This window comes from Lytechinus variegatus, chromosome 7 (assembly GCF_018143015.1).
Source record: "Lytechinus variegatus isolate NC3 chromosome 7, Lvar_3.0, whole genome shotgun sequence".
Classification (NCBI taxonomy): Eukaryota; Metazoa; Echinodermata; class Echinoidea; order Temnopleuroida; family Toxopneustidae; genus Lytechinus; species Lytechinus variegatus.
In genome coordinates this window covers 19,941,627-19,953,893 of record NC_054746.1, presented here as the reverse complement: position 1 = coordinate 19,953,893, position 12,267 = coordinate 19,941,627, and the positions used below count along the sequence as shown (strand labels likewise).

The 12,267-nt window shown below is 31.8% G+C and overlaps 1 protein-coding gene across 3 annotated transcripts in view; it reads left to right on the top strand.

Moving 5' to 3' along the window:
• Positions 1–8,000, top strand: part of LOC121418685 (synaptosomal-associated protein 25-like) — a 67,142-nt gene extending 59,142 nt beyond the window's left edge. The window contains exon 7 of one of the 3 annotated variants that reach the window (XM_041612667.1): positions 7,258–8,000. In XM_041612667.1, the coding sequence (XP_041468601.1) occupies positions 7,258–7,326 (69 nt within the window). In that variant the 3' untranslated portion in view covers positions 7,327–8,000. Of the gene's footprint in view, positions 1–1,358; positions 5,018–7,257 lie in introns of those variants that run through there. The other 2 variants (XM_041612666.1, XM_041612668.1) reach the window with 2 other exon arrangements.
• Positions 8,001–12,267: the final 4,267 nt, after the last annotated feature.

Genomic DNA, 12,267 nt, shown 5'->3' with positions numbered 1-12,267 from the left:
CAAGATTTGGGTTTGTTCAAGGCTTACTTTCTTTATTATTTGGAGTCATGCTGGCCCTGGTCAGACCTGAATTTACTCTTTGCCTCGCCAAAACACTTTTACATCAAAATATGGCTGGCTAAGAAAGTCTTGATGAAAAAACGGGATATGATTTCAGTGAATTCTCCCTTGATAACATATCTAGATAGGGAATGAAATTTAATGGACAGTCACATTCTACCCCAAATCCCCATTCCACTGCTGTTGATGGCAAGATGTAAAATATTTGCCATCTTCTTTCCTTTCTAATAGTAAGAAATAACCCTGTGACTGGGTCTGTAATGTTATCACATGAAATGCCATTAAGTTTGATCTATTCTTTGTACCTTGTTTGAATGATACTACATGTATCATCTATGTGCCCTTGAGTATGATCTCTTTCTATGTTATGTCCTTTTAGTATGATATCTCTCCATTTACCTCTTTTAAGTTCTGAATTTAAGCATAGTCTTGAACAATTACCGTATCATGAATGTAATTGTTGCCTGTAACTCACATTCACAACGCTTGCATGGATTTCTTGTTATTGCATCTACTTTTCACTAATTACTTTGATGTTCATGTCAGTTACATTTCAAGTTTATTTTATTGCCTAGATGCTCTTATGACATTATATGCATGTTAAATCATTTTTTTCTGTCAATAATAATCATAATACTAACCACCAAGTCAAGAAATGCCAGCCATGATAATTACTCAAAATGTTATGTTCTTGTATATTCATTCCAGTGCAGAAACAATGCTGCAAGTGTAATGCTGTGTAATAATATTTAAACTAACCATTTCCTTCTTTTAAAGAGAGAACAGTGCGCAGTGTTTATGTCAAAATCGTTACCTTTATGTCTATTCATTATGGAATGGTTATGTTTGTTTGCCAAACTGATACTTGTGTAACATGCAATATATACTCTTATGTTGACCCTCATGTTGCTAACTACTTTGTCTACCAATCAAGATGTGCCGTCCCACCAAATAATGTCATGTTCTGTCTTTTTTCCCCTTTCTCTCCTTTTTTACCCTCTGATCTCACCCACTCACTTACAATCCACACCTTCTTCACATTATAACCCCGCCCTCCTGACATATAACCACGCCTTCTTCACATCATTCCTCCCTCATAACATGACCATGCCTTCGTCACACATAACCCTGCCCTCCTAACACACCACACCTTCTTCCTACTTAACCCTTCCATCATAACCCTACCCCTCATTCTTTATCCATCACTCCCATGATGGCTGCTCACTTTGCCCCCCCCCCACCTCCCCGACCTATGACTTCTGACCTTTGACCTGTCATGTGACTTCCCCTGTCTGCAGGCACGCCTAAATGACACCCGCATTGATATGGCGAACAAGCGTGCTACCACAATTCTGCAGAAGAATTGAAAACATGACCACTATGCACTGTCACATGACTTGATCGATCATTGTCACCTGTTCTCTCATACATACACGTATATCTTGTATGTACCAGTCACATGTGCAGTGGTTTGTTACCCTTTATGACATGAACATTCATAATCATTCATTCATTGTCACTCATACTTTGAACATATTCAGATAAGTGCTATGATAGGTCAGATATATTCTATGATCATTTGTTTTATGATTAAAAATAAAATGTAAAGTTAGGCAAGGAATAATGACAAAACTTTTTTTATCAACTGAAAATGGGCATGAATTACCAGCTGCATTCACTTTGCAATGTGCAATATTCAAGATATAGTATGTACACAACAATTGATTTCCATTCCTCTGGTGAATAATATTACGTTGATATTAAGAAAACCCCAGGCTGAAATATGTTTGTAAGCTAAAGAAAAGTAGAAAAAAAAAACAGTTAACTTTTTTTTTAAATTTAAAACAGTTTTACAGTTAAGCTTGTAATTATGTTTTCCTGTCAAATTGTTGATTTTTTTAAAATGAGAAGTGGAATATGGATTAAAAAAAATCAGGGTATTGTACAACTAGGGTTTGATTGTCTTCATTCTTTTTAGAATCCGTATTTGGGGCAAAAAAATGAAAATGAGAAATGCTGTCATTCTTTTTGTTTGCTCAGTGTGTATCTTCTGAATGTAATTTCCTGCATTGGTGCAGCAAAAATGCAATATTTATGGAAAATTCCAGCTGAGAGTTTAACAGTGTAGAATAGGCTATTATATTTATGAATTTGAAGAGTAGGATTTTGAGGCTGAGCTTTAGTATTAATTGCTATTATCCTTGTGTAGTTAGCTCAGGAAAGATAGAGATATTTTATTGATTAATTTGCCTAGAAGTATATATGTATGATATAATCCTGAACTATCTGTTTGTAAATAGTTATATGTAATTGTGTATTCTATATCAATAACTATATTATATGCATATAATATACAATGTGTGTTTGCTTTATATTCATAGCATCGAGAGATATATATTCTATATTATGAAGTCATGTGCCAATTTCATTTGGTAGAGGTCTATTCAAAGTGCTAGGACTTGTGTGTCACATACTAAGTGAAAAAATGTTTTTAAAACGTTTTATTTTGAAGTATGTGTCTTAACTGAATTCTTGCAGGAGAAAGTTATTTCTGAAGTTTTAATTAGGATTTGGGGCCCTTTCATAATTAAATATTGAATAGCTTAAAATCATATTTATGATTTGATTCTTAGTACAATATGAATCAAGTTAGATTTATTTCCACAACTTTTACCAAAAAAACAACAAATAAAAATACAGTGCCTGAAGGGCTTGACTTTTGCTTTCAAATTGTAGTGTAGGTTTTAAAGTAGCTATTTGAAAATCTTTTAAAAGATATGAGTATTTCTACTTTATTTCTGAATTTTTGTTGTTGTTTTAACGTTTGGACTCTTAAATGAGTTTTTTGTGAGAAAAAAATGTTTATCGCCAATTTTCTTGTAACTTTGTCTTGTCAGAATAGATTGGAGATTAAACATTCGGTTAATAGCAAAATTCTTGCACTTGACCTGTAATCATTAGTAGACTTAGAATTAGAATTAAGGAATGTAAATAATTCATGTGTGAATTTGCTACGTCTGAGTACTATTCAGACAGACTATTTATTTTCCCTGTTGGAAGTGGTGCAACAACTTCAATTTGTACATAGATTCAATGAATGAATTTTCTTTCATGAAAGCTCGATTGTGATGTTGCGACATGATTATTTTATTTAATTTGCAATTTTTCAGCATCCTGAGTCTTATTGTACGTTCACTGATAATTATTAAGTAGTGTTAATTTCGATTAAAATCGTGAATAATTTAGTGTTCTTCCTTGTTTAAATTGATACTGTTTAGCATTTTGTTTGTACTGTGCTAAATCTTGAATACCACAAAATAAAATACAGAGATTTAAAAGAACTTAAAAGCAAGTCAAAAATAAAAGTAATGAAAACTAAATATTTTGTTTTTAAATTTGACTTCTGTGCTAATTGTTGAGTGTAGGATAAAGGATTGGGTGTTGTGTGAATTTGTTGGGTCATAGTCTAATGGTTTAAAGAAAGATAAATCCTTACTTTATACACAGCAAAATATGTCAGAACTACACCATCGGTGTCTTGAGAATTACACCAGTGTTTCATTCAACACACTAGTGTTATAATATTCTTTTGTTATTGTATTTGATATTTTGTTCAATTTTTTAAGGTGTGGCCATATTAATCTATACAACACTGTCCACTTTTCAGAGTGCATAAACTATATCAGAAGCTAAAAAGTTTTAGCTAGCATTTTAGTTTGATGAAAAATCATCACATTTGATGGCAGTGGAACATTTTGACCAGACAAAGGTTTAGAAGAGTGAGCCATTATTGTCCCTCTTAATTATTTTTTTCCTGATCAGATCATTGCAAAGAGTTTCATGTATTGATATTTCATTTCCTAAAACACAGAATATCCTGCAATGATAAAAAAAATAGCAATGAAGATGCTGTGATATAAATGTTTCTATACTTTCCTTTGCCTATTTTCTTTTTGATTCTCTGTTAGTGTTTTTTTTCAATCTAAAATGTTCTGTATTAAATCAGTATATAAATCTATAATTTCTTCCTTATTTGATTTTCTTTTGAACTGAGGATTCTTTTACATATTCTATGCTTTCTACCGAGTGAGAAAAAAAAGAACTAAAAAAATAACCCAACTTAAACCAACTTTTTAATAATGGTGAATAGCTTGAACACATCTGTGTTGTGAATGGAATGTCTTTTAAAACCATACCTATTTTATTTTGCTTAATATACCTATCAGAATTTAACAAATGCCCATTCTAATGTCAATGGACAATTCTTACCAGTATTAGAATCTGCATTTTTAAATCCTGATGTGTAAGTAAAGCTCAATAATGTTTGATCCAGGCAAACATTCCAAGGGTAAAAAGTAGATTGAATGTAGCCTGTGGTATTAAAGCAAATCCCTTTAATTGGGGAGAAATGTTTAAGCCCTCTTCAACGCTGACAAAAGGAAATGCATTTTATCTTCTTGGAGCCCTGAGAATGACGGATAAGTGGAACAACTTTACAATATTATCAATGTTTGATGTTGTAGAAATAGTTTGCTACAGTTTAATCTCACTTATTTTGTTGAGTAATGTTTATCTTATTCTTTTCTATCTTTAGTATGCTCTTTTAAAGTATATCCTATGATTTCCTCAAGTTTTAGCTTTCTTTTGTTAGTTTATGTCTCGTAGATTTATTTTTCTAAGAAACTGAGTGAGTGTAAAAAACGCTATGAAAGTTTGTTTAAATAGTATTCAAAATGTTGCCAAAGTTTGTAATTTAATTATGTATTGTTATTAGTCTGATGACTTATATAAAAAAAATCATATAACAATACATATGCCATAAAATCAGTCACTTGGCTGTATAATCAGTTATATTTATTCATGCTTGATTTCTGTCAGGAAGCTTGGGGATGTTGCATTTTACACTTATTCATAAAAGTGACTTCATCACAGGCATTTCCATTATTAAATAAAGTTTTGATAGCACCAAAAATTAATGTGTCAACACTTGACATGATGAAACTTGATGTACTTAAAATCGAAACAAGTTCAAGAAAAAGTTGAGGTATTTTCAAAAGTGTTTTGAAGTTTGACTTTCATCCATGTGAACATTCACTTATACTCAATCCATTTCCCAGCATGAAATATTTGTTACTCTTTCTGTGAAAAGTTATTTGCATGCAAGCAATGTACATGTAAGCCTATTGTCCAAACAGGAGCTTGTTACTTGTATTGATGTACCATTTTGTGTATAATTTAGATCATTGTTTGAATATGTTCTTGGTTATCTGTAAACAAAGTTTTTTTTTATCAAGTGTATCCATGAACTGTTGTACTTCACTGCACTTTGCAAGTGCTGACAAAATTCAAAGCCATCAGCCAGATGAAGAAATCATGTGCATGTTCACGATCACGGCCATCAACCCAAACTTTAAAGTTTTTACACCGCAGCTTGCCATTCTAATGAGTCTATATTCTGTTATCTTGTCAAATGTCTTTCGCTGATGAGCTTACGATAGCTCAGCATGTCAGAGCGTTTCCGAACTTCAAGCGATCAGTGTGGCATGAAAACCACACCATGCTTCTTTGAGAAGTTTTGCCAAAGCATTATCATTAAGACAATTTAACCGTTGATTGATAGATCTACTCAAGACCTAGAAAGATTGAACCCTTTCAAGACAAGATCCATTTTTGAGAGTTAATTTTTTCACACTTTGTTCTTCAAATTGGCAATGATAAATTTTGTCTTGTTGCTGCATTATGTAGATCTATGCAATATCTCTTGAAATAAGTTAGTTGTCTATAGCAAAAATGGCAATACTTTGAATTCTCCAAATTTATTTTGAATTATGGTACCAATATCATAAAAATCAACATAGTCATAGAACAATAACAATCTATGTTAGAGTAGAAGCTGTTTCCCATTTCGTCTTGCGTCAGACATTATTTATTAATTGTTTTAATATTTTTTTTTTGGGGGGGGCATCTTTGATTCAATATTTATTTTATGAAATAATGGAATAATGGTTTTAAAAAGGGGTTAATATCATCATTTGAATATTATCCATCCCCTTCTTAACCTGTCGACAATCTAATTCTACAATTCACCAGATTTTGTGTAAAAAACTCTGTTTCAGTAGACAATTGATTAGTTTGATAAAACAATGTTTCCCTTAACCTGTATGTGTTTTCATGTTATGTTTGTTCCTTTGAATGTATGTTTGTAAATGAATCTTGTTTTTTTTTAATCTATCTTCAAATCTTTTCCACTCTTCGTTACTGAAAAGATATTCTATACCTGTATAAGGCAACTGCTTTAGGGTTTGTTTGTTTTTTCATTTTAGATTTGAAAATGTCATTATATAGTTTTATTAATTTGATTGCATTTTTATTAACATTTTTATTGGCTTATAATTACTATTCTGATCAATTTCTACATGACTTAATCACTAAATGTCATGCAAAATGAGATTAGTTACCTCAGTTCGATATTAAAATGCACAAGGATTAACATCTTGACTAAATATTTTTTTCCAGGAATTTAAACTTTCTCTTGTCTATACCTGTATCTAGATTGTTTCATGTATGTTATGGTTATTCTTGTTAATAGAGTAGTATCCATAGTGTGAACATATTTTATTTTGTTTATATTTTCTTTTAGAAAAGTTTTTACTTCTCTAATTCCTCCATGTTGCTATTCATATTTTTTCAAATTTGACCTTGATTAGTCAAAATTCTTTTCTTTCAAATTTATATTTTCTTATCTTTTATGTTTCATTTTTGTTCGAACTGTTTGATATTGTACTTTACATAATTTATTTTTAATGTACAAAGTTCTTGAGCGGAATTTAAAATTAGATAATGATATTTAACATTTTTTATATTGTTGCCAATTTGAAAAGTTGATCAATTCAACTTTTTCTGGAAATTGTCTTTAAAAAATGAAAAAAAAAATTGTAGGATAACACACCTGGCAAGCCCCTTTTATGAAAAAACAATGCTCCCTTGAAACAATCCTTTTGATTGCAATCTTTTGCTGAATGTATTTAAACTTATTTCCACTTCCAGAAATTGTCTCCTTCATATGATGAATTTTGCCTAATATATTCCTGATTGCATTTCCAATTGATTACTTAAATTATTGATAATAGCTGTCATAATGCATGATTAACTCTTGTCTCCCTTTTTTTTCTTGGTCATCTTTCATTTTTCATCCAGGCGGAATCCAACGAGCAGAGGATTACCAGCGCCGACAAGAGAGCGAAAAACATCCTTAGAAAGCAGTAAGGGGTCACCTGACTGATCACATGATTGAACATTGGAAGTGTGAATGTGTCACCTGACTTGCCAGGGCCTGTCCAGATTTGCAGCCGTCTTAACAAAGGCCCGATGAGAGCGGATGAACGCAGCAGCAGCAATATCTCTTTTGCAACAAGAAAATAGATGAATAAATAAATAAAACTTGATAGATGCAAACAATAACATAGCTATTTTTTTAAAGGGAACATTGTTTTAAGAAAAGGTTGAGATTTTAAAGGGTTGTGTATCAACTGGCATGGCAGTTATTTATTTTTTCACGATACTTGCCTGTGTTAGTTGAATATCATTGAATATTGTTGTTTGCGTGTAACAAGGGACGTGTTGCTTAAATTTCAGCTACTGCCCCCCCCCCCCCCCTCTTTCTCTGTATAAAATCCTCCCATGGATTTATCTGTATCTCGCTAATTTTCTGTCTCTTCTCTCTCTATATCTGTGTCATTCTGTATATTTTTGTTTTGTTTTCTTCTGCCTTGCTTCTCCCTCTCCTTCACCCCCTCTTCTCTTTCTCTTAGACTTTCTTTCTCTCTCTCCCATCTGTCTTTTTCCTTTTTCTATGTCCCTTTCCCCGTATACCCAACTCTTCTCTCTATGTCTCTATCTTATGTTACTCCATCTGTGGCTTTCAGATTTTCTTTTCTGAATGTCTTTCTACCTTTCCCTCTCTGTCTCTACCACCCCCCCCCCCCTCATTTCTAATGTCTCTATGCTCTTTTAGATTGTCAGTCTAAATGTATTCAATATTATACGCAGATGATATTTAGCAACAAGGTGTGACAGAGATCTATTCTTGGTTCAATAAGCAGATTTGCTTCCATTGTTCAATATACATAGATATACAAGGCAAGTATATGGATACCATGCCCTCGCTCTCTTTCCTCGAGTCAACCTAGCTGGTTTTATGATGTGGCATTGTTGCTGTATAATGCAGTTGATTTGTTGAATCAGAATAGAATAGATAGGTTAAAAAAATAACCAGCTTCAATTATAATGCTTAGATAATCGACTTTGTATATTTATGTCACATTATTAATGTTGTACCTGTAGTTTTGTCCTTGTCGGTTAGAATCATTCAATCTGCTATGAGATGAGCTGTACTGTAGATTAATTGCCCTCAAAAACTATAGAAACCTAACATTCTTTACTGAAAATTGAGGTGGGATAGTATATGAGTCATATCACAGATTCGATCTTTCATTTTATCCCAGTTTGTTCTATTTGTAATTTTAATATTAGGTAACATATATAGCTAACACAACAAGTAGGGTATCGTATTCTTTGTTTCATAAATAAATTTATGAATAACAAAGGCAAGAATTTTTGCAAACTTATCCATTCAAATGGCATAATTTCAGTGATATATATTATTTTTCAATTTTGAATTAGATATTTCCATGTTCTATAAGTGTTATGTTTTGTTTTATAAAATCTAAACTTAATGAACAAGAGAGCCCACAAAAAATAAAAAGTGTGTGACATTGGTTTAGTTGAAATCTTTTTAAGGTGGTTTTAACAAAGAACCACTCCAATTATTCCTGATTTGAAAAAAAAAATGAGTTCGAATCAGTTTGTTTCTTTTAAAATTTACTTGGTGAGATCAAAGATTTGCAGAGAAATATCAACTGCCATTTGGTGCTTGTACAGTTTTTTTTTTCCATTTTGTTTATGTATAAAACAAAATTATATAATTTTACCCTTTTTGTCTGTACAATTTACATGAATGCATATGGAAATAATTGCAGCTAGATTTCAGGGAAACTCTTATTTCAAACTCTCAGTTGACTACCGGTAGTAACATTACAAGCCCTTTTGTACTCTTCTTTTTGTTAAATGTAAGAATGGATATAATTTTAATCATATTAAGGACCAGCATAATAATTATGAAAGAACTCAGTCACAATGTATACTTAATTATTAATTAAATATATATGATGAGTTGTTTTAGGTCGTCTTCTTAGGATAGGTTTCCATACTAAATTGCTATTGAACCCAAGAGTCCTTGTATAGTCTTGACTTATTAAACACAATTTGATTTTAGTATGAGACACATTTCCAATAGACCGAAGCCCACGTTACTCATCCATAGGTTCAAAATGATGATCCTGTTTATAATACAGTATTCAGTAGTCAAAGTTTGAGGAGAGGAGCTTACCAATGAATCTGTTCTATACAGAGCCCTCATTCAGCTTCCTATCTGAAGGACATGGTGGTAATCACTAGCTCAACAGAGCCTCGGCACAACCTAGGTTTCATTTCTCCACCCAACCACCATGTGTTGTATTACTTGAAAAGTTACGATTAACCCGTTGCCAACTGGAACCGGGTTATACCTGTACAAAGTCTATGGGAATGACAGAATTCAGTATTCAACAGGTTAATTGTAACTTTGATGCAATGAGGTCCAATGTTTGGGAATAGAATGGGTATGGTTGTTCACATCATGGTAATATCTTCTGTTGATTTTGTAGGCAGTATCAACAAGTAGAAGAAAAAAAAAAAAGGGGGGTATATTACTCACTTTTGAACCATTTTGATAATTTGTACTGCAATCAGAAGATTCTCAATTCATAAAAAAATGAACTCAAATCAACATCCCATTGGCTGATAAAGAAGATAACATTTCATTGAACCTCAATCGATTTTAAATAATATTATAACAATATTTATAAAGCGCAACATATCCATCTCTAAGAGATGCTCAAGGCGCATACAAATAACAAATAACAAAAGAAAAATTAACAAACTAAACATAAGAATAAAGAACTAGACTGTAAACTGCTGGTATGATTTAGCAGTATGCATTAAGCATCAGGTGAGTTTTAAGTGCTGCCTTAAATGTAGAAAGAGTATTAGCTGTCTGAATAGACAGCGGTAACCTGTTCCACAAAAAAGGTGCAGCAGATGAAAATGCTCTATCCCCCCAACTTCGTTTAGTACGTATTTCTTTGAGCCTTACATTATTTGAAGAACGCAAACCAGAACGATTTTATATCTCAAAATCACTGTTTTGGTTTTTATTTATAATAACATTCTCAATTTGGTTGGCCAACAAGTGCATTTGACAAAATAACAACAATAAATAGATTTGTAGTATATATTATAACTAAGACAAGCTTGGATGGAGAAGAGAAATTACCCATTGATATTCTTGCATGAACCTCTCCCTTTGTCACAACATGGAGAAGGACTACCTGCTCAGATTTTTGCACAATAGAATGAGTGACCTGGTAGTATAATATTTATATGAAAAGGACTGTTATGGTACATATGCTCTTTCATATTTATTTAGACAAGGTCTTCCACTTGGACCTTGTTTAAGTAAATTTGGTGAGTCATGTTAGGAGTCAGTTTACGTATCTTTTTGAAAATGTCTCTGGTCAGCTGTTATATGATTAGGAAGACTGGTTTATATAGCATTTCATATAATATATTAATTTGATGCAAGTCTAGTACTGAAGCAGTAGTTTCCACTTTTGTGTATTATAAGTTGAAATACATGTACAAATAAATAACTGTTCAAAAGAAATTATTTAAAGCATATATGAAAGTGTTTACTTCACATCATGCATGCCTGTGTGCTATTCCTGGTCTCTCAACCAAGTAATATCTCAAAAACTCTTAATTCACAAGGATTTAGATTAAGTCCATACAGATTTGAATTTAAAGCATCAAGAGTTGAATTCACATCCTTTGAGATTTAAGAATTAATATTTAAAATGCAAATTAAATTGTTTGACTGTTTGCTATTCACAACTGCTCCGGATTTGATTTAAATCCTTGTGGTTTGTAGGGTAGTAGGGCATTACCGATGAAAGAAAACTAATTTCAATATTCGCACAACATGATATCTATGTAAGATACGATGATTTGCCAAATTGCAAACATGTTTTTAAGCTCTGGACTTATAGGGCAATATTGACTGCAATTCCTTGATATATTATTGAAAAAAATTAAAGTTAAGATTTAGCATCTACATTTGCATGACTGTCATAAATATACAGTATTCAATGAATGTGGAGTATACTAGTAATTATATGATCTAAAGACTCTCTTGTAAACTGTACATTAACATTATTGGTTGAATATGCAAATCATTCCACTTTTTTTAAATGGCCATCTTAAACATCTTTCTTCTTGTAATGTATTGCTTAAAAAAATCAGTGCCATTTTTCCTCTGCATAATTTTGTATTTTAATTTAATTCAAGAGCAAGATAATTCAAGCCTTATATAGCGCAGTCACATTTCGCCTAGGATGGCCATACGCCAAGTCAAAAGTGGCCATTTTTATCATCTTTGTACCAGCTTCCTACGTGTGGTTCGTATAGAAATCTGTAAAATGGCTGTTTTCGACTCACCTTGCAGACACCGCAGGGGATATGTGACTGTCATATTAGATTAATAGATTGTTTATAAAAATGAATTGATGATTTTTAGATAAATTTTCCAAAAGAATCTGCTTGTTTTTATAAAACATTTGTATTTTTTACATTGTAGCTTGTTAATAATTATTCATATTTATTTGTAACCTAACTTTCATCTCATTTCCTTTCCAGTATATATATTCTCTACTCATGTTATCATTTAGAAAGAAACACCCATACCTTTTGTTATTACAAGTATTTTCCCTTTTCATTTATTAGCTTTTGCAAAAAACACATGTTTTAAGTAACCAGAAAAAATGAATTAATAGATTTGATTATTTGTTTTGACTTTCTAATTGAATAAGATGTCAACTTTGGTTCTTGACTCTTGATTTATTTCAAAATGTTGCATGTAGAGAGATTAAATAAACAGTGTTGTTCTACATGTGAAAATGTGCATTGGTGATAACATTTGTATAGAAGGTTATACATAAGATATCTATATATATATATTTCATTTGAATTGTGCATATTGTGAATATATATTAT